At 45.1% G+C, this 24,025-nt stretch overlaps 1 protein-coding gene across 2 annotated transcripts; it reads right to left on the minus strand.

The window, feature by feature from the left end:
• Positions 1-2,995: 2,995 nt before the first annotated feature.
• On the minus strand, positions 2,996-6,884 carry LOC4340586 (uncharacterized). 2 transcript variants are annotated; one of them, XM_015788931.3, is made up of 11 exons: positions 6,731-6,884; positions 6,412-6,473; positions 5,630-5,763; positions 5,387-5,445; positions 4,706-4,729; positions 4,438-4,520; positions 4,275-4,339; positions 4,053-4,102; positions 3,810-3,911; positions 3,640-3,699; positions 2,996-3,371 (listed from the first exon to the last, which is right to left on the minus strand). In XM_015788931.3, exons 1-11 carry the CDS (start codon positions 6,731-6,733, stop codon positions 3,261-3,263), a joined length of 753 nt encoding a protein of 250 aa, XP_015644417.1. In that variant the 5' UTR covers positions 6,734-6,884; the 3' UTR covers positions 2,996-3,260. The 2 variants fall into 2 exon arrangements, with proteins under 2 accessions (XP_015644417.1, XP_025882272.1); XM_026026487.2 differs by having other exon boundaries at positions 6,554-6,884.
• Positions 6,885-24,025: the final 17,141 nt, after the last annotated feature.

The raw sequence follows: 24,025 nt of genomic DNA on the forward strand, positions 1-24,025 counted from the left end.
TACGTTTTGTTGCATTTATAAATTTGAGATTATTGTTACTTTCAAAACTATTTTCATCCACATCGAACGAAAGGATATAAATGCCACATAATTTATCGTTTACTTGTTTCCATAAAAAATGTGGTGCTACTTCTACCAAATTTTTTTAAAAAAATGTACTCCCTCCATTAAGTTTGACCATCATAATTTGGCCTGACATAGAGGCCAAGGACAAGAAACACACTTATCATCTTCCTAATCTACTACCAGCCCAATGCATGCATGACGATCACGGTGGGGCTTTAGAGGAGTGCTCCCGAGACGTCCGCGCAGTGGTTAGTGGCTGATTAATTTTGTATGTAAACTGAAACAACCAGCGCGTCGGACAAGACGCAACAGCCTGGCGATTACAAATGTGACGATCAAACTTGAAAAACCGGTTTTTATAAATACGGTGATCAAACTTGAATAGAGGGAGTATGAGCCAAAGAAGTTATGACGATATCCTAACCCTAGGGATACCCTAAAGCTTATCTAAGTGTAACTTGAGTAGTGTCTAATGTAACTAAAGAGACGTGTAGTCTAACTTGATAGAATAGGAGTATGCAGTCACTTAGTTGAGAGGGCCAATCGGTTTATATAAATTCATTAACCATTCAAAAAATAGTTTGGGATTTTACTGTTAGCAAATAAGGCCATGCTTTGCTTTTGTCTCTGAAGCTAATTTTGAATTCTTTTATATATGGTTCAATTTTAATTAAAACTTTATGGGGGCATGTTATCTTTTTACACAACTCTCATTCTATGATAGTTGAGAAAATAAACAAAAATGTGTTGAAAATTATTCTTAAAAATCAAAAATCAAATTCAAAATTAAATTAGTCAATCTTCAACGGTTGATGAGAAAGAGCATCACAACCTAGGAGAAGGGAGAGGAGAAAAGGAGGAGGTGAAGGAGGAGCATGACGAGCCGAGTGGGAGTAAGGCCTTATTTAGTCCTCAATTTTTTTCCCCAAAACATCACATCAAATCTTTAGACACATGTATGAAGCATTAAATATAGTTAAAAAGAAAAAACTAATTGCATAGTTTGCATGAAAATCGCGAGACGAATCTTTTGAGCCTAATGATAGATTAATTAGGCTTAATAAATTCGTCTCGCGGTTTCCAGGCGAGTTATGAAATTAATTTTTTTCATTCGTGTCCGAAAACCCCTTCCAACATCATGTCAAACGTTCGATGTGACACCAACAAAAATTTTTTCGCGAACTAAACACACCCAAACAAAAATGAGCGAAACCTGTTGAAGACCAATCACTCTAGACCCAACGCTGCCCTGTTGTCCACCCAATGCAAAGTTGCAAACGCCCCAGAATCCATTTTGACTTCGCCTCACTCGCTCACCTCTGCCCGAAAAAGGTCGAAAGCTCCAAAATCCAAACTCGTGAGTGAAAAGGCCAACAGTACTTCCACAGTTCACATCAGAGACGGAGGCTCAAAAAAAAAAAAAAGACCTGCATCCGGCAGGCCGGCACCCATACAGTGGCGACCATTGTACTCCATTGCTGAATATAGGCAGCACAGCAGCAGCAGCTCGCTCGGTTCTGGCCTGTGTCGCGAAAAAGGCGTGTGTCCTTGCGACCTGCGAAGGCACGGTCGCGGACAAGAGACAACGGGACAACACAACGCCTCGCCCTCGCCCTCGCCTACCCGTCGCTCCGTGGGGGCATGTGGCCACGCCGCCGGACAATGTCTTTTGGTGCGACTGCGCCGAGGGCGTCCGTCGTCTCGTCTGCACGGCGACAGCGGCCTGGTTTGCGTCGGTTAGCCTCATCCTCTCGTCGGTTCCCCGCGGTGAGCGTTGTGGCCGTGCAGGACTGCAGGTGCAGTGCCCCGCATCCTTTCACACGGCACGCCTGTAGGATGGGGGTTGATGAGCACTTGCTGAGCCAGATTTGGGAGTCGGTTGAACGCCGCCTGTGAACTCCAATCTCTAAATTTAACTTTGAGAGCTGGTTCTAAAACAACGTAAACTCAGCTCTACTTGTGTTACTTTTCTTTTTGGTGAAGTTAAAATTGTTTAACGATGCTCCAGCTAAAAGAAAGTGTGGTCCTCCAAAAAAAAAAAGTGGCGCATCGGCATACTGGGATAGGTGCAGCAGCGGCCGGGCCAGAAAAATATCAATCTGATCTAATATCAGTATGCTCATTTAGTCATTTTGGCGTGCAGTTTTGTAAACTAGACTTGAAACCGAAACCCACCCTACCAAACCGTTTGAGATGAGGTTACCACCATCCCACAATTTGACGGTTACCATGATAACTGCGCGATACACTATGGTTTAAAAAACTGAAAAGGTTATCACACGTGATAACCACGCGATACTCAATCGGTTTTGTAAACCTTGCCTTGCATATGACTAGGAGGCCGATTGGTGTGTTTAGTTCACGCCAAAATTGAAAGTTTGTTTGAAATTGGAACGATGTGACGAAAATGTTGAAAGTTTATGTGTGTAGAAAATTTTTGATGTAATGGAAAAGTTAGAAGTTTGAAGAAAAAGTTTGGAACTAAACTCGGCGTCAAGCTAAAAAGGCAAAACTTCATTCATGTCTGCAATGCAGGTAAAATAAATGCAAGCGTGCCATGCCAAACATACGACCATACTCCCTCCGCCCTGCGTACTTATAAAGTAAGTCGTTTAGGACAATGTTTTAAGTCAAACATTAGGAATATAAATCATAAATAACTCTCTTAAATTATTGAGTTTAAAAATATAAATATTATATGAATAGATTTGTCTTGAAAAGTACTTTCATAAAAGTATAATACTTTCATAAAAGTATACATATATCACTTTTCAATAAATAATTTTTTAGAAACAAATTAAAGTTGTGTTTTGAAGACCGTGTCGCTGCTCAAAACGACTTCCTTTACGAGTTCCTTTACGAGTTATTCCACAACCACAAGACTCCAGTTCTAATGTTCTGCCGGGAGATGCAAAGGACAGCATAACTATTTTTCTTCTGCGCCGACCACAATATATATTAAATAAACCGTAAGTGATAATTCCACAATGGCAGTCACCACTTCCCAAATCAAATCGTCCCCTTGCGCGAGCAAATGTCATCACGTAAGGATACATGTCCACTGTTTGCGATCAGTTGCGCAAGAACGCCAAGGCCAAGCCCTGAACACTGTATAGACCGAGATGAATCTCACACGTTTGTACAGCCCAATCATGATTGTATTTGAAGTAGTGAGAATGTGGGCCTCCCATTGTTCACTTCCTAAGCTGAACGAATCCATTCTCGGTTAGGTACTCCACAAATTCATCTATTAGGTAGGGCCAAGCACCTTCTTCGTCGTAGTTGGATAACTGTGGATCGATCGTCTGCGATAACAGAACACATATTTAGTATTCACAAAGGGGCATCAATAGACCTTTGATGCAGAAATTATCAAAAGATCAAAGGAGGCAGATCACAAAACTACCTAGGTACCTAACAATGACAATCTAAGCGAACCAGATAACATGTCTCATTCTGTGATTCACCTAAAAGAGTTTGTCTGTCACTGATTCATAGTCAACCATCTGACACAAACAAGACTTGCTTCCTTGCATATTTACCCAGAAAGAAAGGAGGGATTAACAGTGGTACCTTGACAAATTCCAACAGTTGAGACCATGTGTCCCTAGAAATGGCTTTATTATGCCTCACCTGAAATTTGAAGGATTTAAATTAGCAAAGTATCATCTGAAACCACTAAGTTTTTGAAATAGCAAGATGCTCTGAAAATGGAAGTACATGGAACCACCTTTGAGGCATACCTGTAAAAACTGGCACCAATGGTCGATAAGGGGCCAGTGCCTTTCAGCAAAGAGCAACTGCCACATTCCAAGAGCAGTCTCCAGTGCGAGAGATTTTTGACCCTGTAAGATCAAGAGCATATTTCAGGAAAATAAACATAGGGAACATCAGGATCACAGGATGATGTTTATGAACAAAAAATGTTGTCCTGCTGCAAATAAAGACAAGGGTTCTGAAACAAATATTCTTCAACTGAGGCTAACCTTTTCCCTAGCCCAAGCAAAAGCAAAGTTGTATATCTCACGGAATTTATCTGAGTGAGGAAAGAGTAACCACACAGATTAGATATCAAATAAAAGATGGCATTGAATTCCTTCCATACACATTCTATTTCAGTTCCTTCATATTGGTCACAAATTGTAAACTAAAATGTAGTGTTACTTCAACATAGAGAAAATCCAACTTCACACAAAGAAAACACATACGGTCATCTTTTATCTCAGCCCGTAAAGATGGCAATTTCTCACGGAGCTTTTCAATTGAATCCACCCTGCAAATACCACCCGGGATATATGAAAAAACTATATCTAAGAAACACTCAATAGTTTGATCAATTACATAGACACCATGATTGAAAATGGCACTCACCCAATTGACTGCAGTCCACCAATGAATTCCTGGCGAGTAAATTCACACATTGTGGCAGCTTTCATGTGCCATGATATGACAAGCTGTTAACAACAAAAATCAGTGGTCGTGTTAATTTAAATAAATAGAATAACAGATCTCTGAAGCTGTGGGTTTCTTTGGAATATATCAAATCTCAAATAGAACTATAAATCCAAATAAAGCGTAGAGCTAGGTTACAAACGAAAATGGAAGTGACAGTTAGCCCAGAAGAAGCTAAAATGCATACCATAACAATATCCTGGGGATCCACCTGAAAATCAAAACAAAGCATACATCTTATAAACTGATAATGACTTAATATGATGGATCCATGATATAATATAATAACAAAATACATACATTGGAACACATATCCCTTAACAAAATAATATTTCGCAAGTTAAAAAAACACTATTTTTTTCTCAAAATCGCAGGATAGCTGTGTTTCATTTTGTTAAGAATAAAACAAAGGTATATACAAGGAAAAGAGAGAGAAAAACACCTCCCACAAAGAGGAAAAGCTCGACCCAAAAAGAAGTGCAATAAATTGCCTAATTCCTCACAGGATGCAGATGCTCACATGCATACATGGTAAATGGTAGTTGCAAATTCTGGAGCAATGTTTATTTGTCAGAGACTACCACAGTTTGATTAGCCCACAGGCAAGCTAAATCTGGTAATAACTTATTAAAAACCGCCTGAACATCAAACGTAGAAAAACACAGTGAAATAAAATCCATCTCTTCCTCGCCAGTGAGATATAGTTGGTACCCAAAAAAAGCTGCAGCTATTAACAAATGAGAGCCATTCCAATATAAGAGTTGTACATAGCAACTCATTGACTAAGTATCGCCTAGACATGCCTGCATATGGAAATCAAACAAGAAAATACGAAATGAGATCGGGAAGATAAATAGCTGTTTCTTACCTGAAGATCAGTGCAAAACTGAGATACACCTTCCACCATGATCATATCAACATCAGGTTCTGAAAAAGAAATTATACCACCTTGAATCATAGGCTAAAGCATTGCAACAGGAGAAGAAAAACATATGTTTCCATAAAGCTAAGAAGAAAAAAAGGTTTGCTGACGGCACATATGAAACAATACATGTAAAGAAATTTATGGAATTTAAACACAATAGCTAGTTAAGGCAATGAAGATCAATACCTTTGTATCTGTTGTACAGATCTTCAAGATGCCGAGAGTTCGTCAGAGAAATTTGTGGTTGGCTGTAGAAAAAATCAAAAGCTCCTTCCAAGTGCCAATCACTAGCTTTCAGGGCCTGAAGGGCGACCTTCTCACTGCATAAGTTAACAAATGTACTTAATGAGTTACTGGTTTCAAATAACAGCGAAAAGGCTTGCTAAAATTATTGTGATTTTACTACCTTGCCGGTTTGTCAACAACAAAGCAAACAAGCAGCATAACTGAAAAATACTATACTCTAGAATTCACTAACATATTCGCAAGTGGTGTTTTACATTACTGGAGGCACCATTTATTTTGTAGACTAAAATAGTGGCATGATGAGCATAACAACTTGCAATTTCACTTTACCTTATTCTAACTAATACATGTGGCGGTGAACACCCTGTAGCTAAGCTCATAAGCTATCACACGAATGGTGGTGTCATTTTTTTCCCCAGATCCATCACCGCTAACTAGGGCAACTAATTTCAGCCTAAGGCCAAAACAACCAGTTAACAGTAACTTGGCTGCAACAAACACATTCTAATCCGATATTTTCAGAAGCTCAGAGATAGTTTGACATCAACAGTGACAACCTAAGATGGCCGTACAATGAATTGAACTAACAAATCACCACCGATTTCCAATCCTAAGAATACCGCAGGCCGTACAATGAATCGAACTAACAAATCACCACCGATTTCCAGTCCTATTAACACCGCAGGTCTAAAGTTGGGGAGCAAATAAATGATCCCACCCACCTCGCACCAGTTATGGTCATGAACTGCTGCACCTTGTCGCGGCTTCCTCTCCCCAGCTTATGCTGCAAACACAAAAACAACCAACCTTCAAAAAGAAGTTTCTCAAAAAGAACCGGATCAAACAAAATCCCGCAGCTCTCACCCAAAATTGCATCGCCAAACCGACGAATCGAACAATGGACAGAACAGCAAAGGCTCAAATTATCGCACGCACACCGATTTCAAACACACACAACCCCCAGAAAAAAAATCACAAATGGGTCGAAACGAATCGCGAAGAGACGCGGAATCGAGACGGGGGGCGAGGTGAGGTACTAACCATCTTCGATCGGATCGGGTGGCGAGCTCGGGGTAGGGTAGGGGGGGAGAGGAAGGCGGTGGGCGAGCGCGAGGGCTAGGGTTTCGCGGGCGTTGGGCTCCTCCTGCTCTTCTTCCTTCCTTCCTCCCTCGCCTGGCTGGCTTTGCTACCCCTCGCTTTCTTTTTTAGTTTTCTATTTTTTTTCCACACATATATTATTTCTTTTTTCCATCCCTATCGCGTCCAGGGTGGCTAGTGGCTACGCAAGCGACGACTTGTCGAGCGGAATGACCGGAAAGCCCTCCTCTCCAGTCTGTGTGTGAGTCACTCACTGCTCACTGCTGAATGGTGACTAGTACTGTATCAGAGGGTAGAATGACCAAAATGTCCTCGCCTCCAGCCTCGGCTGCACAGCTGCACTCGACTCGTGAAAGCTCAGCTCGAGAGCTTCGACTTGACAAACGAGTTACTCCGTTCCTGTAACACATTTTGAATCTTGTAAAGATAAAAGTAAATATAAAGATTAAGTATTTCACGTAAGACAATATAATAATAATGTGTGATTAATTGAGTTTTAATTATTATAAACTTGAAAAATGGATTAATCTGATATTTTAGAACAACTTTCATATAGAAAGTTTTCACACGAAACACACCGTTTAGCAATTTAAAAAGTGTGCCACGAATATTCAAAACTTTATCCACTCTTTATAGTGGAAACGATCTGAGCCTTATTATTTAAATCTATTAACATGAATGAAGTAAAAAAGACTAGCTCAGTTTAGCGAGCTAGCTTCAGTATGCTCATGAACCTTGCCTTCTACTCGGCGCGGGGGAGGGGGGGAGAAGGTTGTCAGTATCGAGATACGTACCTAGTATCAAGGATGTTTAGATACTTTCTTGACAACTGTCAAATCTAGGATCGTTTACGGTGGTATCACACCACTATCAACATAAGAAGCGTAGTATCGTTAGAATCATACTAAAATCGGAATACTAACTCTTTCAAACTAATCAGTATTATTTGAACTAAAAAAAATCGAAACTATCAATGTTAAACAAAATTGTTAGCGCTATTGTACCGCTGGCGGTAGAGAGAAGGGTGGTTGGCGGGAGCGCTCCACCGACAGAGAGGGAGAGGTCGACGGCGAGATCTAGCACGCAGAGCTCGGTGTTGGTGTCGCCATGGAGTGCACAAGCTCGGTGTCGGTTTGGGCTTGGCTCATTTGACATACAAGTCAAGACAAGCCCGAGCAGTATTTCCAGCCCTATTGTCTCCAGTGTGGCGAGGATATGATTACAATGGGACATGTCCGGTGAAAACCATCAAATAAGTAAAAACATGTGAAAACCATATCTAAAAGTTTTGTAAATTCATAAAAAAATACTAGAGATAGGTATAAGCATGAAATACATTCATACCAAAATTTAAGTCCAAACTCAACTTCATTTGATAGAAACAAAAATGAAATTTTTTTTGTGAATAGTGTTCTGTTACAATTCACCTCAAATTTGTATTTTTTTTCTCTCAAATAAAGTTAAGTTTTAAGTTGAGATTTGGTATGAATGTATTTCATGCCTATACCTATCTCTAATATTTTTTTTATAAATTTACAAAACTTTTAAATATGAATTTAACAGGTTTTCACTTATTTGATGGTTTCACTATATATTCCCCCATGGTTACAAGGGCTAAATAGATCAGAGCTGTTCAGGGCAGGTGGACAGAAATCCCAGCCCACTTTGAATCCAGCCTAATAGGACGGGGTTTGGGCTTGAGAGTGGAGAACCAGCAATTCTTTGAGGAATAAGTTTATCCGAGGTTGCTTAACTTTACACCAATCCGATTTTCGTCCTTTTAACCCCAAAACCAGATACAATACGTCCCTAAACTGTTAAAACCGGTACAAATTAGTTCTCTTGGCGGTTTGTAAGACGGTTTTGGCTGACGTGGCGCTTACGTGGCTGGTTTGATTAGATCTTTGTCCCACGTGGCATTGACGTGACGCTTACGTGGCAATTCTACTCCGGAAAAATAATAAAAACCATAGGCCCACATATCAGTTAAAAAATAATTTTAAAAAGGTGGGGCCCACGTGGGCCCCATAAGTCTCTCTCCTTCCATCTCCTCTCAGTCTCTCTCTCCTTCACGGGGAGCGGAGCGCACGGGCGGCTCCTTCGACGGCAGCGGCCGCGGCCGCTGCGTCACGGGCGACTGCGCCAGCGTGCTGTCCTGCTCCGCCTCCGGTGAGCCGCCCACCACGCTGCCCGAGTACACGGCTACACGCTCGGCTCCTGACCCGGCGCCGGCGACGACTTCCTCGACCTGTCGCTCGTCGACGGGTTCAACGTGCCGCCGTGCCGGTGAGCTTCCAGACGACCAACGGCGGCGGTGCCGTGGACATCACGGCGAGGTACGTGCCTCCCCGAGCTCCGTGTCCCAGGCGGCAGGCGGCTGCGCTAGTGCGTGCGGCAAGTTCGGCGCGGCGACACCAACTGCTGCCGGGGCCAGTTCGAGGCTTCGAGCACGTCTGCCCTGTTGGCGTTGGCAGACACGGTAGCTAGCTGGATGAACAAAAGAAGACTTGCTACATGCACAAAGCTAACTAACCGGTACACTTGCTCCACTAGCTCATACAGGACATGCAAGTACTAGCATAGCACAAAGCCATAGCTAACTACTACCTCCATATTTTAATATTTTAATGTATGACACCGTTGATTTTTTTGTTCAACGTTTGACTATTCGTTTTATTTAAAAAATTTATGTAATTATCATTTATTTTATTATGACTTGATTTGTCATTATATGTCCTTTAAGCATTTCATATTTGCACAAAAAAATTGAATAAAACGAATCGTCAAATATTAATCGAAAAGTCAACGGCGTCATACATTAAAATACGGAGGGAGTACTAGCTAATTTACCGATCCTTGCAAGCCACTAACACGAACATATCACATTTGGTAGCACCAGCATGCAACCAGGTCTAACACATGATGTGTTCCAAAAACTAAACAAGCACTCAAGGATCCTATGCAACAAGATTAGTGCTAACATGCCCGCCGACGAGCTACTCCATGTTCTTCAGGGGGCTATGCCCTGACGCCTACAGCTACGCCAAGGACGACTAGACCAGCACCTTCACCTGCCCCGCCGGCACCAACTACCGCGTGGACTTCTGCCCGCCGACGAGTGGCGTGACGGCCGGCGACGACGACGGTGTGCGTGGCCACGGCCTCCCGCGGCTGAGCTGCCGGATTTGTTCAGCCGCGGCGGTGGTCCTCCTCCCGCCGCAGGCCACGGCCTCCCGCGGCTGAGCTGCCGGATTTGTGCATCCGTGGCGATGGTCATGGTCCTCCTCCCGCCGCCGTTCACGGCCTCAAGAGGAGCATCCTGGCGGAGGTGTACGCCACAGCACATGCCGAGCCGCCGCCGCCGGAGCTCGGACAGCCCGCCTCGCTCGCTTGCTCCGCCGCCCACCTGCCCGTCCGCTCCCGGGAAGGAGAGAGAGAGAGGGGAGAGGGAACAGGGAAGAAGAGAGGAGTGAGAGGGTAGGAGTGAGGCTGACATGTGGAGCCCACGTGGGCCCCATCATTTTTTAATTATTTTTTTATGAACCTGACATGTGGACCCATGGTTTTTATTATTTTTTCGAGGTAGAATTGCCACGTAAGCGCCACGTCAGTCAAAACCGCCTACCAAACCTCCGAGGGATCTCGTTTGTACCGGTTTTGACAGTTTAGGGACCGGTTATATCTGGTTTTGGGGTTCAAGGACGAAAATCGGATTCGATGTAAAGTTAAGAGACCTCAGATGAACTTCCATTCTTTGAAGAAAGGCTTTAGAATAATGTACAAAAATGATGTTAAATAAGCACTGCAACAATTTATATAATGGTTTTGATAGGGTTTCTATTGAGTATTGTAATAGAGAAGCAAATTAGATAGCTCATAAATTGGTAAGGCCTGCTTTTTTTTTCTTAAGAAATTCATGTATATGGATTGATGAACCCCCTAACTTTATTATGAGCATGCTAATGAATGATGTAACTATATTTTCGTATTGATAAAGATAGTCGAATGGCATCCTCTCACCCTCCAAAAAAATGATATTAAATGAAAATTGGTCCCCCTGTTGACCAGGCCGGGCTCAGCTGGTCATGTCTTGGATCGATCCGTGGTTCTTTTTAGCCCCAAAAATCCACTGGACAGTTTCAACTAAGTTCGATTAATGGAACAAGTCTACGTTATCTCCCTCAACTATTGCTCTTGGTCGAATTGCTTTCTCAACCACAAAACCAGGTATATCGCATCCTTCAACATTGAACACAAATATACATTGACTCTTTTGATGGTTTGTTAAGCGGTTATACTGACGTGGCAGATTCATGGTCAAACTCACTAACGTGTAACACATGGAACCCCATGTAAATGATAAAGAAAGAATAAACACTGTAGGACCTACGTGTCAACTCCCACTCTTCTTCTCCCATCTCTTACTTTCCCCAACCAAGCCAAGCGGGACGGTGGTGGCCGGTGAGCCCCTCTGTAGGTACACCTCTCGGTCATGGCACCATGCCGACTAGACGTCAGGGTGCAGGCACAACGAGTTGCGACTGTCTAGCCTCAGCTCCGTGCCCACGTGAACATGCCCCTCCCGCACGATCACATGCGATTCCCCTGGCACGCACATCGCCATGTCACCAGCGTTCACCACACAGAGCATGTTGACGCCGCGCTAGTTCTGAAGATGGTCGATGAACACGCGGTTGTCGATGTTCGGGTCGTTGAAGGACACCACGGCAATGGGCAATGGTAGCCGGTGATGATCCGTGATGTCACGTTCCGTATCCGTGGCTAGGCAAGCGTGAAGCTCGTTGGCGGCGAGGACAGCGAGCAAGGCGCCGAGGTTGTGTCCCACCACCTTGATGCTCAGCTCCTCTCCCTTAGACACCTCCAAGAGATGCGTCACCTTGTCCACTATGGTGTCCGAGAGGCTGGGGATGTGGTCTTTGGGCGCAGTGGCAGACCTTCCCTTGTGGCAAGGTGTGGCAGCTGCCATAACTATCTGCCAGCAGTAACTATCAACTAAACAACAACACTACTGACTGTTTCATTGGTGGTTACCGTGATGATGGGGGCAATAAGCACTAATCTTTTAGTATTTGTACTAGTACAAGCTAATACTGGTATGGTGGAACAAGTTATCATGCATTGACCAAGTGATGATGCATCTGCATCGGTTGGTATTGTTCTTTAAGGAATTGAGCAAAAGTATAATTACTATTTTTTTAACGCTAACCACAAATATTTGGAGAATAATTTGGAATGGGAACATTTGGATGGCTCTAGGGGCTCTCACCTTCCAGGAATAAATCTTCACCTATATTGAAAACAATAAATTATTTACTTATAGTTTTATTGGATATGCACACTAATTTTTTTTATCATATACATTATATACTAATGTTTTGGTATGTTCGTGGTTTTTTATAAAAAATGTTTCGGTACTACGGACATTTAGAAAGTTCGCCATAGCTATAATTTTGTGCTGGGTCCGCTACTGTTTGGGCGTCTTGTATAAGCTCAAGAAACCCATTCGACACCTTCGGCTTGTTCTCCCAATGTGCTAGACCTCACGCTTGTTGTCACAGGCATTGACAATTTGACATAGCCGATGAAACTAAAGCGTGGGTGTGGAGATTATGGATACCCTACATCTGCATGACAGTTATACTTTAGTCGGATATATGGTACCAAATATAGATAGAATATCTTTATGAGGACTCAGGTTAGATTCTAAACTTGTATGGCAAGAAAATACCCGGGATCCTAGTCGGCTACGATTGTATTTTATCTGTAATCCCATATTCTGTTAGGATATGGACTGTACCTTGTATTACGGATCCCTTCTCCTATATAAGGAGGGTCCGTGTGCCTCTTGGGGCACGTTTTTCTTTTTTTTTCCCAATCATACAATCAATAACACACTCGGCGGAATCATCCCCGGACAGAAGTAGGGTATTACTTCTTGAATAAGAAGGCCTGAACCTGTATAAAATTCCTTGTCTCCAAACCCATCCACTTTCCTAGCTTGATAGACACCCCCTTTTATTATTGCCGAAATCTTGTTTCAACAGTTGGCGCGCCAGGTAGGGGCAGCGTCAAGTTCTCGCCGACTAAGTGCGATGGGTTTCATTTCTGGCATCGACGACTTCGCCTTCCCTCCCGGGCAGGCGTTCCGGTTCGGCAGCCTCAACTTCATCACCAACGACTTCGGCAAAATCTCTCTCCTTGACTCGGACTCAAACCAGTCGGGGAGAGACCAGGTCCTCGTGCCATTCGGTATTCCGAACTCGGCCGAGGCCTACTCCAAGATCATCTCTCCCGAGTCGGCTTCAAACCACTCGGACGAGATCCAATCTACTCTTCCGCGACCAGATCAAGACGACGGGCCCTATCCCTCAATCTTGATGAAACTTCCTGATGACTTGGCCGACGTCTTCACAGCCAAAACATCTTCCACTCGGAGATCTAGGCGAGCTCCGGCATCGGCCCCGATCCAGTCTAGATCCAGGGAGGTTGGCGTTATACTCCAACCTCTTGGGACAGTCTCGACGGAAGAGTTGGATGGCTACCTCAGCTCCCCCGGCGTCAGTTCTTGACCAACCGAGATCCTCGACTACGACGACTTCGGCTACCACTACGACCACGGCGACCTCGACAACTTCGACGACAGCTATGAGGATAACTACACGCCCCTTTTCTTCGGCGTATTCATGGCTGACAACGAAACGGAAGAACAGCGCCGAGCCCGAGAAGCGGACCAAGATCGCGCACGGCAAGAAGCTGAACGTCGCCGACTGGAGGAAGAGCGACAGCGACAGGAGCGAGAACGAATACAGCGTGAGCAACAAGATCATGAACGGGTTGCAAAGGAGGCTGAAGATCGACGGCAACGCGCCTTGGAATCCGGGCGACGAGCGAGAGAGCTCATTGGGCAACAAGACGTCGACGGGACAGCGGTCTTTCACACCCCCCAGCCACACGCGGTTGCAGCAATCACTCTCCTCGACACCCTCCTCAAGGAAGACACACTCAACCAAGCTAATCATGTCGTCAACATCTTGAACTAGACGAAGACCATGATCGCTGCCTCGGTTCCAGCCAACTCCGCAAGCATCCGCACCCCGATTGGTAGCCGAGTCCCTCACCTCCGATCTCATGATCATCATCAGCCAAGCCTCAGCATCACCGGCACAGGATCTAGTCGCAGGAGCAGGGGTCACGACGAACGATCTGTTCACTCGCCTCCCGAACGTCACAGGGAGCGCCGAGCTGAACGGCCTCGCCCTCCACCTCGCCAGCGTCCCGTCGACCTTCGCGACACGATCAACCAGCGCCGTGCAGCACGAGGTCACCGCCATTCACCAAATCGCTAGGACGACGACGTGGATGGAGTAGCTGTCTTTACTAATGACCCGCGTCGAGTGGATTGGCTAGTCGGCTTTAAGCCGACCGGAATCGAGAAGTATGACGGCACCACTAAACCGGAGTCTTGGCTCACCGTCTACGGACTCGCTATCCGCGCAGCAGAAGGAGACAGCAAGGCCATGGCAAATTATCTACCTGTGGCCCTAGCGGACTCCGCCCGATCCTGGCTCCACGGACTACCCCGCGACACGATCGGATCATGGGCGGAACTTCGTGATCACTTCATCGCCAACTTCCAGGGCACCTTTGAACGCCCCGGCACACAGTTTGACCTCTACAACGTCGTTCAGAAGTCTGGAGAATCCCTTCGAATTACATCCGACGCTTCTCCGAACAACGCAACAAGATCTTCGACATCACCGACGACGTCATCATCGCCGCCTTCACTAAAGGCATTCGCCACGAGGACCTAGTCGGCAAGTTCGGACGTAAACCTCCCAGGACGGTTAAGCAGATGTTCAAAAAAGCCAACGAGTATGCCAAAGCCGAAGATGCTATCACCACGTCCAAACAGTCGGGCACCACTTGGAAGCCAAAGAAGGACACGCCGACTGCAGGGGGGAGTGGAAGTAACAACCACAAGGATCGCAAGCGTAAGCCCGAAGAACTTGTAGCGACCACCTCTCCATCTTCCCGACAACGTCCCCGCGTCAACACCTTCGACAAGATAATGAACTCCCAATGTCCGCATCATCCCAACTCAAACCACGTGGCCAAAGATTGCTTCGTCTACAAACAGTTCGCGGAGCAATACGTCAAGAATGCACGCAAACCTGCAGACGGAGATCAGGGCACATCAAAAAAGAAAGATGATGAAGACGATGCCCCGACTGGTTTTCAAGATCATCGCAAAGAACTTAATCACATTTTCGGCGGACCCCTGGCTTATGAGTCCAAGAGAAAACAGAAGCTAACAGAACGGGAGATCAATGCGGTTCAGCCTAACACGCCCCAATATCTTCGATGGTCAGAGACAGCAATTAAGTTCGACCGTTCGGATCACCCCGACCGAGTGGTCCACCCGGGGCGGTACCCCCTGGTACTAGACCCAGTGGTTCGCAATGTCAAGCTCCGACGGACTCTCATCGATGGTGGCAGCGCACTCAACATCCTTTTCGCCAAGACCCTGGACGATATGCAGATTCCTCGCACGGAATTAAAGCCGAGTAATGCACCCTTCCACGGTGTTATCCCAGGATTGTCAGCTACACCACTCGGCCAGATAACTCTTCCAGTTACCTTCGGCACTCGGGAAAATTTTCGCACAGAAAATGTTTGTTTCGAAGTTGCCGATTTCGAGACAGCATATCATGCTATACTTGGACGACCGGTTTTAGCCAAATTTATGGCCGTCCCACACTACACCTACATGATGATGAAGATGCCTGGTCCTCGAGGGGTCATATCACTACGGAGCGACATCAAGCAGGCCGTCACATGTGACAAAGAAAGTTGCGAGATGGCCCAAACCCACGAGACTACTCTCGGTCGCGAAAAGATCCGACTGGCTGCGACCACGGCAAGCGAGGGAGAAGTGCCTGCAACCAAGCTGACGAAGACCGAAGAAAGTGATGCCAAGACGAAAAAGATTCCCCTAGATCCCTCCGATCCTGATAAGACTGCTGTAATAGGCGCTGAGTTAGATTGTAAATAGGAAAGCGCGCTCATCACCTTTCTTCAGAATAATAAAGATATTTTTGCGTGGAAACCATCCGATATGCCTGGTATCCCCAGAGAGGTGATTGAGCACTCTTTACATGTTAAGGAAGACGCCAAACCCATCAAGCAACGACTCCGCCGTTTTGCACAAGACAGGAAGGATGCGATCAAGGAGGAATTAACCAAGCTGTTAGCAGCAGGCTTCATTAAGGAAGTCCTTAATCCCGACTGGCTGGCTAACCTAGTCCTGGTTCGGAAAAAGACGGGGCAATGGCGCATGTGTGTCGATTATACCGACCTCAACAAATCTTGTCCCAAAGACCCTTTTGGGTTACCTCGCATTGACCAGGTGGTTGACTCAACGGCCGGCTGCAAGTTACTCAGCTTCTTGGACTGTTACTCGGGATATCACCAGATCCAACTAAAAGAATCCGATTGCTTGAAGACCTCGTTTATTACGCCCTTTGGGGCCTACTGCTACATCACCATGCCCTTTGGATTGAAGAACGCAGGAGCAACCTATCAACGCATGATTCAAAGGTGTTTTTCAACTCAGATCGGTCGCATTGTTGAAGCCTATGTTGATGATGTAATCGTCAAGACCAAGCAGAAGGATGACCTGATTGCGGATTTAGAAGAAACTTTTACAAGCATTTGTGCTTTCAAGATGAAACTAAACCCGGAAAAGTGCATCTTCGGAGTACCGTTAGGGAAGTTGCTCGGATTTATGGTATCTCCGAGAGGCATACAGGCCAACCCGGAGAAAATCAACGCCATCCTCAACATGAAACCGCTCAGCTCCCAAAAAGACGTCCAAAAGCTGACTGGTTGCATGGCCCACCATGGCGGCGCTCAGCCGGTTCGTCTCATGACTCGGCGAGCGGGGGATGCCCTTCTTCAAGCTGCTGAAGAAAACTGACAATTTCCAGTGGGGACCCGAAGCACAAAAAGCCTTTGAAGACTTTAAGAAATTTCTCACCACTCCACCAGTTTTGGCCTCGCCACACCCACAAGAGCCGCTACTGTTATATGTGTCGGCGACCTCCCAGGTTGTGAGTACGGTCCTAGTTGTCGAGCGTGAAGAGGAAAGCCATATTCAAAAAGTCCAACGACCAATTTATTTTGTTAGAAAGGTTTTAGCCGACTCCAAGACAATGTATCCTCAGGTTCAAAAGTTATTATATGGTGTCTTAATTACCGTTAGGAAATTATCTCACTATTTTCAAAGTCACTCGGTCACGGTGGTCACATCGTTTCCACTCGGGGATATACTTCATAATCGCGAAGCAAACGGACGGATTGCGAAGTGGGCCTTAGAATTGATGTCTTTGGACATATCTTTCAAACCACGAACTTCGATCAAGTCACAAGCTTTGGTTGATTTCCTTGCCGAGTGGACCGAGCGCCAAGAAGATATGCCAGAGGAAAAGATGGAATATTGGACTATGCATTTTGATGGGTCGAAGAGGCTTACAGGCACTGGAGCTGGGGTCGTCTTAATTTCCCCGACTGGAGAAAGATTGAGCTACGTATTGTGGATACATTTTCCTGCATCCCATAACGTGGCGGAATATGAGGCGCTACTCCATGGATTAAGGATTGCAATCTCTTTAGGCATTCACCGATTAATCGTCCGTGGAGACTCTCAGTTGGTTGTCAATCAGGTCATGAAAGAGTGGTCATGTCTAGATGATAATATGACTGCTTATTGACAAGAGGTACGCAAGTTGGAAGATAAATTCGATGGACTCGAGCTCACCCATGTCCTTCGACATAACAATGAGGCAGCTGACAGACTGGCCAATTTTGGTTCGAAATGGGAAGCAGCCCCTTCTGATGTGTTCGTTGAGCATCTTTATGAACCAACTGTGCCCAGAAAAGAAGTAGTTGAAGCCATGGATACTCACGGCGTAAACATGCTTGAAGCCGACTGGAGAGAACCTCTCATAAAATTTTTGACCAAACAAGAACTCCCTCAAGACAAAAATGAAGCCGAGCGGATTTCCAGGTGCAGCAGACTTTACATTATTCACGAAGCTGAACTGTACAAGAAAAGTCCATCAGGAATACTGCAGCGCTGTGTATCTTTGGAGGAAGGGAGACAATTGTTGAAGGATATACATTCTGGTATTTGTGGTAATCATGCTGCTGCACGGACCATCGTCGGCAAAGCTTACCGGCAAGGTTTTTTCTGGCCTACAGCTGTGTCCAATGCAGACAAGATTGTGCGGACATGCGAAGGTTGTCAATTTTTCGCCAGACAAACTCATTTGCCAGCCCAAGAGTTGCAAACCATCCCGTTGTCCTGTCCGTTTGCGGTCTGGGGGCTTGACATGGTCGGCCCATTTAAAAGGGCAGTCTGCGGTTACACGCATCTCTTTGTGGCTATCGACAAATTCTCCAAATGGATTGAGGCTAAACCAGTCATCACGATCACAGCAGATAAAGCTAGAGATTTTTTCATCAACATTGTGCATCGGTTTGGGGTACCTAATCGGATCATCACTGATAATGGCACTCAATTCACTGGCGGGGCATTTAAAGACTTTTGTGAAGACTTCGGCATTAAAATTTGTTATGCCTCCGTGGCACACCCTATGAGTAACGGACAAGTTGAGCGTGCTAACGGCATGATACTGCAAGGGATCAAAGCACGAGTTTTCAACCGACTACGCCCCTATGCTTGCAAGTGGGTAGATCAGCTGCCGTCCGTACTTTGGTCTTTATGCACTACTCCTAGTCGGGCTACCGGCCAGTCGCCGTTCTTTTTGGTTTATAGCGCAGAAGCAATGTTGCCGAGTGAAGTGGAATTTGAATCACTACGATTTTGGAACTTCAACGAGGAGGGCTATGAAGAGGGTCGAGTAGACGACATCAACCGACTAGAAGAAGCCCGAGAAGCAGCTTTAATTCAATCGACTCGATAGTTGCAAGGGTTACGTCGTTATCATAATCGGAATGTTCGATCGCGAGCCTTTTTAGTCGGTGACCTGGTTCTGAGGAAAATTCAAACAACACAGGATCGGCATAAATTATCTCCCTTATGGGAAGGACCGTTCATAATTGCTGAAGTCACTCGGCCAGGTTCTTATCGACTCAAGCGCGAAGATGGTACTATCATCAATAATTCTTGGAATATTGAACACCTTCGTCGATTTTACGCTTAGTCATTTCGTTTGTATCTTTCCTCTTTGACTGCTAACTTCAAGTTTTTCCTCAAAGTTTTCAGTCAGGGGGCTACTATAATAATAATGGAGTGTGATTTTTATCAATTCAATTTGCTTACTTGATGTATCATTGCCCTGTTTGATTTCTTGATTTAGTCAATGAGGACTGAAAGTTTTTTAACAACTTTTGCAGGTTTTAGGCTCAACAAGGTTTGACAAAAACTTTTAAGAAATCAAGAGCTAAGTTAAGATATCGAGCACAACATAAATTCATCAGTATTGTACAAATTGTGCCTCCATCATCATTAATCATCAAGATTATCGGTACATTAATCAGTATCAGTCTTTTCATCATCAGAAATATCAGGACCAGTCGGTCGAAGATCGGTGTCCTAAAATCTCTCAACTACATCAGCAGCAATTTTGTCAGCCGCTTTCTGCGCATTACTGATGAGGTCAAGAGCAGCTTCTTCGTCGTCCCGTCTGCAAAGCCATCAATGGCGTCAATATCAACTCTCGGATAAAGGGATTTAGTCATCGCCAATGCCATGCTTGCTCCCATACTTCCAGCTTCTTTGATGTTCTTGAAATATATATCCGGAGCAACTCTCAGCTTGTCGAAAATTTCAGAAGCATCAAGTGCACTCGGGCCGTTGTTATTGAGGAACATCGCTTGAACAATTGGGACAGCAGCGTTAGCAACCTTATCCCGGGCTCCTTCAAGTTTTTTTATCTTGCCAACCAGGACGTCGAATTGAGTTTGAGATTTGATCTTGCGGTCTGCATCGACAGATTCATATTAATAAGTCAGCATATGGAGGATAATGGCTTTTGAGGTATTGATTGTTGATACCTTCAACTTCCTTCAAAGCCAGGTCTCTTTGTCTTGCCAGTTCTGCCTTGTCATTTTCCAGAGTTTGAATTTGCTTCTCCAACTGAGATATCTTGGCAGCTTGCACTACATTGATTACTGTAAATCAAGATTGCAAAGATAACAGTATAAGTCAGTTGGGCAGAGTTTGCGCAAACCTTTTGATGAGCCACTCAGTTCAAAATTGGATTCCTGGAGCTCAGCAATTTGATTCCTCAGATCATGCTCATTTTTCCTAGCAAGCTCTTTTGTCTCGTGCAGCAGACTCCTGGTGGCTTCGAGGGTCCCGAGATGAGGGACTAGCCTCTCTAAGGTTGCCGTTTTAGCTTCGTTCCTAAGATGAATCCTCTGCAAGACAGTTTAATTAGCGCATGAATTAAATGGCAAACAAGATGGTTGAGATCAAGTACCAGAGGGCTTACATTTACAATGCGGGTTGCTTGACCAAGTGCCTTCTTCAGTAGGCATAACTCTTCGTCTTCTTTTTGCTTATTTATCACGATCCCTTGAGGCTGCATGTTGTCATCCCACCACTTGACCAGAATCGGAGGGCGTGAATCCTCAGCTGCTTGTATGTGGGGAATTTCTTCTTCATCACTGATCATTGGCCCTAATGTATCCACTGACAGAGGTTAGACAATTGGTCAGAGTTATTTGGGTCGACATGGTTTCAGACAAAGTGTTTTACCCGTAATGATTTCTGGACGAGGACGAGTGGATTCGGATGCCTTTAAAGGAGATCCAGATCTCTGGTTATTGCTGGCGTCTTGACCGCGAAGGCTGCCTGCTTGAGCTCCAACTTCTGGAATCTCTTGGCTTGGCCCTGCGTCCGACTGGTTTCCAGTCGGGGGCTCCTGATTAACTCCGGCTTCGGCTTCGGCTTCGGCCGACTGGTTTCTAGTCGGGGGTTGATCACCGGATTCTACATTATCGGTTGCTGGCTGATTGTCACTCGGACGGTCCTCGGCAGTTGGCCCGGTTTCTCTGGAAGAACTTGCGTCCACGCTAGTCGGGTCAGAATCTTTCCCAGACGGATCTATATCAGATGGTTTCCTGCAAATTTGATTATCAGTGTTATTGCCGCAATGGATGCGCATCAATGCAAGAGAGATCGTTATATGAGTTGTACCTAGAAGACTTCCTGATCTTTGGCGCAGGGCGACTGGATGTTTTCTTCCTTGGAGTAGCCTGTTTTGGTAGTTTCTTGGTTGTCTCTCGGTCTCCAGGCCTCCTGGTAGTATCATCGGTTTCGTCGTCACTTAAAACCAGCTTCCTCTTTCGAGAGTCTAACTGGCCGACTGGATCAGAAGTACTTGGTTGAGTTTCCGACCGAATTCTTGGTCCTCCGCTCCCTTGCCCAGTTTGGTGGCGGGGAGATCGGCGTTGAGCGATCGGGGGATCCGACTTCATCAAAGCAAATTCCTGGGTGTAATATCTTTCATTGTTAATTGATTCAACAGGAAGACAAGATCATATTTTGAGGAAGGATGAAATGTTTGAGTGCATACCAGTGGAGGAGGGTTGAATGCGTTGAATGGCACAACGGGCAGCAGATGTGAATAGCTGACAACAATAGCGTTTGAGAAGATTTTGTACATTCTTTCTTTCATGACCTTAAAGTCAAGAGAATCTGGATCTTCCCGATTTGAATCATGCTTGCCATCAAACTCAAAAGCTGTGCGGGATCTTTCTTTGATTGGAGCTAACCGACACTTGATAAAGTGCCGGGTGATCTGCTCTCCTTGAAGACCCTGTTCTTTCAGCTTTATCATCCTCTCCATCAGTTCTACTGCCTGAGCAGCTTCATCTCCTATAGGCAATGAGTTCCATGTGTCCTGGTAAACCGGAGGAAGACAGCAGTACTCGGGGAGTGCGGGCTCAGGATTCTGAACATAGAACCAGTTCGCATGCCAGCCTTTGTTCGAGGTTTTGAAGGGCATGGAGAAATATTTTTGGCTCAAGGTTCCTCTAAGTTGGAAACCAGCTCCCCCAACAACGCACGGCTTGCTTTTGTTTGGCTGGGGCTTGAGGAAGAAGATGCGGCGGAACAAGGCGAAATGAGGCCTAATGCCCAGAAAAGCTTCGCAGGCGTGGATAAAATTGGCAATATGTACTATGGAGTTTAGATTCAAGTGATGCAAGCTAATCCCGTAGAAGTTCAGAATGCCCCGGAAAAATCTCGAGGTTGGAAGGGAAAATCCGCCATAGAAGAAATGAGCAAATACCATGATTTCGTGTGTATCGGGGGTCGGGAATGCCTCACCAAATGCCGGTCGCCACCCGATGATCTCTTTTGCTGGAAGAACGCCGTGTGCCACCATCTCCTTCAGATTGTCTTCCGTCACATCAGAGGGCGCCTACTGACTCTCGAAGCTTTCTCTTTCTTCCGCCATGAATATGAACTGGATGGATTGATTTAGTTCGAGATATGGCTGGAAAGGGATGGGGAATCGGAGCGGTGGATGCGGGGAAAAATCTTGTGAAGTTTTTGAGGGTGGATTGGAGCGGATTAATGAACCCTAGTTTGCCCGGCGCAGTTTTGCACTGTAGCAGGAAATGGGGAAAATGGTGAGAGTCTCGGCGAGGAAGACGAAGAGACGTTTTTCACTTCGGTATTATTAGGGTATCGGGAGTACTAATGGGCCTGGGCCTGTACAGTACTTCAGCCCAATTATGTTTTCAGCGTGGCCCGTTGTGATCCCTAGGGACTTAGGCGCTTTTTGCTTTGGCAATATGAGCTCACAATGATGTGGCCCGATGCTGTTAAAATCCTTTTTAACGCGATTCAATAATTCTTTGGAATTATTATGATGCACATGAAAAGGTGCTCGACAGAAAGGTGTTATACCATTTTTGTAAGCTTTTTTAGGCTACAAGAGCTGTTGGGTTAGTTTGAGATGACTGGTTTATTAGTAGTCATTCTCCTAGCATGTTATATGCTTATTTTGGTTATGGTAAGGGTCACAGCCTAGGCTGTTAGACTCATTAATTACCATGATTTTCTGTCATGTTTGGTGGATCATTTTAAGAGTTTCTTGCTCGGATTCCTACCAAATATATCTATTTTTGGGCCTTTTGAGTGTTGGTCACTCGGCCCTTCTTGTATTTTTTGTCCTTGATATATTCAAGTTGAGAACCAGTCGGCTGGGTATCTTACTAAGTACCATGCGTGCTTCGCTATAAAACCACTCGGTTCTTGACTATATGTTTAGTTTTACAACTAATCACATAGTCGGGGGCTACACCTAATTAGGTGCATCTACTCAATGCACCATGTTTTATTTTCGCCCTTCACAGTTTTTGATTTTTAGTACTCGGCAAGCTGGAGCAAGTTGAATTGAAGCACTCGGACTACTGGTTTTTGTTTCGAGAAGGTTGTTTCGTCAACTGCGAAGGTCTCGGGGGCTACTGTGGAGATTATGGATACCCCATATCTGCATGACAGTTATACTTTAGTCGGATATATGGTACCAAATATAGATAGAATATCTTTATGAGGACTCGGGTTATATTCTAAACTTGTATGGCAAGAAAATACCCGGGATCCTAGTCGGCTACGATTGTATTTTATCTGTAATCCCATATTCCGTTAGGATATGGACTGTACCTTGTATTACGGATCCCTTCTCCTATATAAGGAGGGTCCGTGTGCCTCTTGGGGCACGTTTTTCTTTTTTTTCCCAATCATACAATCAATAACACACTCGGCGGAATCATCCCCGGACAGGAGTAGGGTATTACTTCTTGAATAAGAAGGCCTGAACCTGTATAAAACTCCTTGTCTCCAAACCCATCCACTTTCCTAGCTTGATAGCCACCCCTTTTATTATTGCCGAAATCTTGTTTCGACAGTGGGGTGAGCCATCTGCCGACTCAACCTACTGACTCAACGAGTCAATTATGATAAGCCTACCATGTTAGCAAAAACCGCTTCCCAAACCATAGAATAAGTCGATTTGCATCAATTTTTAAATATATAGGTATTATATCCGATTTTACAGTTGGGGGGACGAATCAAGCATTTTCGAGAGATGAGGGAAATAAAACAGACTTGTTCGTTGATTATTACCAGAAGACTTTCTGGGCCACGATCCATCACAACTCGGAAAAAGTACACCCAAG

The sequence above is a fragment of the Oryza sativa genome, chromosome 6 (assembly GCF_034140825.1).
Source record: "Oryza sativa Japonica Group chromosome 6, ASM3414082v1".
NCBI lineage: Eukaryota > Viridiplantae > Streptophyta > Magnoliopsida > Poales > Poaceae > Oryza > Oryza sativa.

Coding starts and splice junctions, on each gene's coding strand:
- LOC4340586 (XM_026026487.2), bottom strand. Junction 4,730..5,386: donor AGTTTTGCACTGATCTTCAG/GTAAGAAACAGC, acceptor TTTGATTTTCAG/GTGGATCCCCAGGATATTGT. Junction 4,521..4,705: donor ATCCCCAGGATATTGTTATG/GTATGCATTTTA, acceptor TGTTGTTAACAG/CTTGTCATATCATGGCACAT.